Below are 6,729 nucleotides of genomic sequence, written 5' to 3'. Positions count from 1 at the left end.
ATATATATACACACACACATACATACATATATATGTATATGTATGTGGGGGGTGTGTGTGTGTGTATACAAACATACAATTACTGTCTTTTTCCAGATCCCTGACCTTACTTATAAGAGAGATCCTGTCTGGTTCTGTGTTCCTTCCTTCTTTGGATTTCCTAGCTGATCCAGTAAGATTTAAAATAATTTTTTTAATATTGTGCTAAAAATACCCTTAACGTGAAACTTGCCATCTTAAACATTTTTATGTGTACAATTCAGTGGTATCAAATACATTCATATTGTTGTGCAACCATTACCACTACCCGTCTCCAGAACTCTTACAAAACTGAAACTCTATACCCATTATGTAATAACTCTTCGTTCCTCCCTCTTGCTGCTAGCAACCACCATTCTGCTTTCTGTCTCTAAAAATCTGACTACTCTAGGAACCTCATATAAGTAGAATCATACAGTATTTGTCTTTTAGTGACTGGCTTATTTCACTTAGCATGATGTTCTCAAGGTTCATCTGTTTTCACCTGTGTCAGAATTTCCTTCCTTTTCAAGGCTGGGTATATTCCATTGTATGTATATACCACATTTTGCTTATCCATTTGATCCAATAAGATTTTGAAGAAACAGAAGTAATTTATAAACATTTTAAATGCCAAAATCAGAATAGCTTTTATTTGCCCATTTTCACAAAGGTTAAGAACCTGCATTATAGATTTTTAAACTCTCTCTGTAATACATAAATGCAGGTGCTTTGCCACTGCTCTATTTTTTCCTTCATTTTTCTGGAAACTTTCATAATATGATAAAAGTCCTGAGAATTCTGGCAGAATACAGTAATGGAATTATGTTGACCTGTGTTTATTATTTTCCATTAGGATACTGTGAATCATTTGCTTATCATCTTCATAGATGACAGTCCAGTGAGTATTGAACATATTAGAAAACACTTCAGATTGAGTTGTATTTTGATTCTCTATATCAAATCAAGTGGGAATATTACTGAGTTAATAATTCTCTTTCTTCAAAGCCTGAAAAAGCAACTGAACCAGCTTCTCCTTTGGTTCCATTCTTGCAGAAATTTGCAGAACCTAGAAATAAAAAGCCATCAGTAAGTATTTTCAGCAGTAACATTATTTTTGATATAAACAATTTGAGAACACATTTATATAGCTTTAACATCCTTTTTTTCCCATATTGTGTTAAGGTGCTGAAGTTAGAACTGAAGCAAATCAGAGAGCAACAAGATCTTTTATTTCGCTTTATGAACTTTCTGAAACAAGAAGGAGCAGTGCATGTGTTGCAGTTTTGTCTGACTGTGGGTGAGGCTTACCTGTGTATTTTATGAAAGTAATTTTTAAACTTTTTCATGTAATTGAGTATTTAAATCAGATCTGATGTTGTGGTAGCCATCTTTCAGTGTACTAAATTTCATTTACTAGATATTCTAAGAGCACCTATGAGTTTTTCTCAAGTGCCTACTCCTTTCCACATTGGGGTATAATCTATCATTGACTTTAATCAAATCCTTGTAGTAGAAAAAAATCTAAAAATTCAATATAATGAAACTATGGTTCATGTATGGTGGCTCATGCTTGTAATCCAAGTGCTTTGGGAGGCTGAGGAGGAAGGTTTGTTTGAGCCCAAGAGTTCGAGACCAGCCTGGGCAATAGAGTGAGAGCCCATCTCTACAAAAAATAGAAAAATAATTAGTTGGGCATGGCGGTATGTGCCTGTAGTCCTAGCTACTTGGAGCCTGAGCCTGGAGGATTGAGCTCAGGAATTTGAGGTACAGTGACAACAGAGCGAGATCTTGTCTCTTTTTAAAAAGAAAAACAAAACTGTTAAAGACTTCAATCAGTAGCCCATGTCAATATCATTTTGTCACAGTCTTTGTTAAGGATTATTTTTTTTTTTTTTTTTTGAGACAGAGTCTCACTCCGTTGCCCTGGCTAGAGTGCCGTGGCATCATCCTAGCTCACAGCAACCTCAAACTCCTGGGCTCGAGCAATCCTCCTGCCTCAGCCTCCCAAGTAGCTGGGACTACAGGCATGCGCCACCATGCCCGGCTAATTTTTTCTATATATTTTTAGTTGTCCAGCTAATTTCTTTCTATTTTTTGGAAACGGGGTCTCGCTCTTGCTCAGGCTGGTCTCGAACTCCTGAGCTCAAACAATCCGCCCGCCTGGGCCTCCCAGAGAGCTAGGATTACAGGTGTGAGCCACCGCGCCCGGCCTGTTAAGGATTATTTTGATTAAATCATCAAATACAAAAATGTTTCATTTTGATTATAAGCTCCATAGCATTGCAGATTATTGGATTTATAAAAACTTCATGGACGATTTATGAAAAGATTAGTTTTAATGCATCTAATTCCTTTTTTAAATAATACTTTTTAAAGATAGAGGTATAATTTATACAGTGAAACTCACAGAATTTAAATGTGTAGTTTGATCAGTTTTACACATGTGTATATTGATGTAACATAGATTTCCATCAGCCCAGAAAGTTCGCTTAGGGTCCTTCCTAAAGAGATCCACACTTGCCCCTACTCTCGTCAAAGTAATCACTGGTCTAATTTCTCTCACCACAGATTAGTTTTGCCTGTACAATTTTCTCATATAAATGGAATCACGTAGAGCATGAGATGCTACAGAAAAAAAAAAAGATAAATGGAATCACATGTAACGTATATACTCTTTTGTGACTGGTTTCATGTATCCAGGATAATGCTTTTTAAGATTCATCCATATTGTAAAAATCATTAGTTTGTTTTCATTGCTGAGTGATAGTCCGTTGTATGAATATACTACAGTTTCATTATCCATTCTCCTTGTAGATGGATATCTGGACTGCTTCCACTTTTGTGCTATTTTGAATAAAGCTGCTATGAATATTCTTGTGCAAAGCTTTCAGTGGGCATATGTTTAATAGCTGGATGTAGAATTGCTGGGTCACAGTGTTGGTGTATGTTTAATTTTATAAGAAATGGCTAAATGTTTTCCAAAGTGGTCATACTATTTTACTATATGTATGAGAGTTCTGGTTGTTTCATATCTTTACCAAAATTTGGTGATGTTTCTTTTTAATTTTAGCCATTTCAGTGGGCGTATTGTGGTATCTGGCCATTTGAATATCTTTCTGTGAAACTGCTTAAGTGTTCTGCCTATTTTTTTATTGAATTGTTTTTCTTTTTGTCATTAAATTATAGGAGTTCTGCAAATATTCTGGATACAAGTCTTTTGTCAAATATATGTATTATGAGTATTTTTTTCCGGACTATGGTTTGTCTTTTCATTTTCTGAAGTGTCTTTTAATGAGCAAAACTTTTTAACTTTGGTGAAATCCAATATATCAGTGTTCAGTTTTATGGTTAGTACTTCCTGTGACTTCCATAAGAAATCTTTGCCTACCCTAGTGCAAGATGATATTCTCCTGTGTTTTTCTCTATGTATTATACTTTTAGATTTATACATAGATCTGTGTTCTATCTTGAGATAATTTTTGTGTTGTGTTAGGTAGGGGTGGAGGTTCATTTTTTTTTAGTATATGGATAGATGTCTGGTTTTTCTAGTACCCATTTTTTGAAGAGACATTTCCTTTACTTCTTTAATTACTTTGGCATATTTGTAAAATCATTTGACCATGTATGTTTAGGTCCGTTTCTGAATTCTCTTCTTTTCGATTTATCCGTATGTTTGTTCTTTAGTCAATACCACAGTCTTGATTACTTTGGCTATATATTATATTAAGTTATGGAATTAGGTGGTCTAAGGCTTTGTACTTTGTTCTTTGTTAGATCATTTTGGCTATTCTAGGTTCTTTACATTTCTATATAAATTTTGGGATCAAGTTTCCAATTTACACACACATACACAGACACACACACATACACAGAAACAACCTGCTTGGATTTTTTTGATTGGAATTGCATTGAATCTGTATATCAACTTAGAGAGTAGTAACATCTCAACAGCATTTAGGTTTCTAATGAAAGAACGTGGTACGTATGTTTTTCCATTTATTTCAGTCTTATTTCTTGCCATAGTGTCTTATAGTTTTCAGTGTAGGTCTTTATGTTTTTGGATATATTTGCACATGATGTTTAAAATAATTTTTCAAATTGTTGTTAATACACAGAAATTGAATTGGTGTTTTGCATATTGACTTTGTGTCCTGTGATATTACTAAATTCACTTACTAGTTCTAGTAGTTTCTTTGTAGATTTCCTTAGAACTTTCTACATACACATCATCTACAAATATACAATTTTACTTTTTCCCTTATAACGTTTATGCCTTATTTTTTTATTTTTATTTTTTTCCCCCTATTACAATAGCTAGGACCTTCACTACAATGTTGAATTGAAGTGGTAAGAGCTGACATCCTTGCTATGATCCTGATCTTAGGAGGAAATTATTTATATAAGTCTGGGTTTTTTATAGGTTTCCTTGATCAGATTGAGAGTTTCCTTCTGTTCCTATTTTGAGAGTTTTTATCATGAATGGTTATTAAATTTTTTTTTTTTTTAGCGATTTTACCATACGGTATCATAGCAAGCTACTTTATTGTCAAGTTATTCCTAATGTTCCCTCATTATGAAGCTGTAGTAATGTCCTATGTTAATTGGTGATTTGTATTTTCTTTTTTTAAATCTACATTGCTACGGTTTTACCAAATTTATTAACATTATTGATTTGTCGATTTTCTGCTTTTTTATTATTTTCTTTCTGCTATCTGGAGTTTAGTTTGCACTTTTTCCTAGTTTCTTAAGGTTAGATCATAAATGATTAATTTGTACATCTTTCTTCTTTCGCAATGTAGGCATTTAAAATTATAAATTTAATTCTTCTATGGATTACTATAGTTAAATTTTGATGTGTTGTGTTTTTGATTATTATTCACTTTGAAATAATTTTAAATTTTCCTTGTGGTTTACTTTTTAACCATTGGATTATTTTGAAATGTTCAATTTATAAACAATACACTTGGGGATTTAATACTTTTCTGATTAGACAACATATTCTGTATAATTTCATTCCATTGAAATTTATTGAAACTTGTTTTATGGCCGATCCATATAGTCTGTCTTAATGAATGTTCTTTGTGAATGTGAGAAGAGTCAGTGTGTGTTGTGTTGTGTTGGATAGTGTTCTGTGTTAAATTGATAGTGTTCTTCAGATATTTGGTATTCTTTCTGATTTTTTAATGCATTTACTATTTCTCTCTTTAGTTTTGTTATTTTGTTTCTTATGTTTTGAACTTTGTTACTAGCTGCAGACACATTTAAGATTATTATATCTTCTTTAGGAATTTATCCTTTTATCATTATAATGTGTTCCTCTTTATCTCCGGTAATTCTCTGTCTTGAAGTCTCCTTTGTCTAATGTTAATATAGCTACACCATCTTTCTTTATACTTAGGTTTGCATGTATGTATTGTTTTCTATCTGATTAAAGTGTTTAATGTAGTTGATCTTGCTTTTAAAATAAGTATTAATGCCAGCCCCAATGGCTCATGCCTATAATCCTAGCACTTTGGGAGGCTGAGGAGGGAGGATTACTTTAGGCCAGGAGTTCGGGACCCCAGCCTGGGTAACATAGCAAGACCCTTACTATAAAATAAAAAAATCTTATCTGAGAGTGGTGTTATGTGCCTGTAGTCCCAGCTACTTGGGAGGCTGAGGCAGGAAGGTTGCTTGAGCCCACGAGTTGGAGGTTGCAGTGAGCTATGATGATGCCACTGCATTCTAGCCTGGGTGACACAGTGAGACTGTGTCTCAAAAAAAAAAAAAAAAAAAGAATTCTAGGTTGATAGCTTTGGGTTTTTTTTTTCTTTCAGTGCTTTAAAGTCATTTTTTTCATTATCTTCTGTAAGTGCCACTGTTCCTAATGAGAAATCAGCATCAAATCTATGTTGGTTCCATGTAATGTGTCCCTTTTCTCCCTGATTGCTTTTGCCATTTTCTCTATGAGTTTTCAGCAATTTGACTATAATGTGTAGTTTTCTATTTATTCTGCTTGGATTTTGCTAAGATTCTTAGATATTTGGGTTTGTGTCTTTCATCAATTTTGAAAATTCCTGGCCATCTCTTCAAATATTATGTCCCATTTTCTCACTCTTTTCCTTTTGGAACTCCAGTTATACGCATGTTAAGTCATTAGGGACTGAAATTATATGCTGTTGTACCACAGTTCTTATATGGTCTGTTCCAGTTTTCATTAGACTCTTTTTTTCTCCCTTTTTGTTTTTCAGTTTGAATAATTAAGAATTAAGGGGTAAACTTATTAATACCTCTTAGAATAATAAAAAGCAGTCATTATTTAAAAAGCCGTCAATATTTTGGCTATCCTAATGCTACCATCTTTCATTTAAGAAAAAAAAGATTCACTTGTTCAGACTCTCAACTCCACCACTAGCCTGCAGCTTCCGTGATGGAGAGAAATATTGTTTAAAAACATTGTTTTCATTTTTATTTTTATGTAGTAAATTAAATGTAAAAATATTAAAAACCTTTTGATATAAGAAATTAATCCAGTATGTTCTTTAAAGAAACTATTGGAAATGTGTTTATTGTTATAAATTTTAGCAAATTTGTATTGCTATGTATGTATTCAGATATTTTATATTATCATGTAAGAATTGGTCCACTATTTCTCTGTTTAGAGTAGTTATTTTACTCTCACATACTTTTTAAAAATTTAAAATGAATTAGATTGCTTCTAATTGCTAC

General features: G+C 32.9%; 1 protein-coding gene across 3 annotated transcripts in view; it reads left to right on the top strand.

Annotated features, from left to right (window-relative positions):
• Nucleotides 1-6,729, top strand: part of SNX14 (sorting nexin 14) — a 95,834-nt gene that overhangs the window by 42,757 nt on the left and 46,348 nt on the right. For all 3 annotated transcript variants that reach the window (XM_012638216.1, XM_012638215.1, XM_012638217.1), the window contains exons 9-12: nucleotides 97-172; nucleotides 875-919; nucleotides 1,027-1,107; nucleotides 1,204-1,318. In XM_012638216.1, the coding sequence (XP_012493670.1) occupies nucleotides 97-172; nucleotides 875-919; nucleotides 1,027-1,107; nucleotides 1,204-1,318 (317 nt within the window). The remainder of the gene's footprint in view (nucleotides 1-96; nucleotides 173-874; nucleotides 920-1,026; nucleotides 1,108-1,203; nucleotides 1,319-6,729) is intronic.

Source organism: Propithecus coquereli, unplaced genomic scaffold, assembly GCF_000956105.1.
Source record: "Propithecus coquereli isolate 6110/MARCELLA unplaced genomic scaffold, Pcoq_1.0 Scaffold127, whole genome shotgun sequence".
In the NCBI taxonomy this organism is placed as follows: Eukaryota; Metazoa; Chordata; class Mammalia; order Primates; family Indriidae; genus Propithecus; species Propithecus coquereli.
Note: the sequence above shows the minus strand (reverse complement) of the source record. Positions and strands in the feature narration are given on the sequence as shown.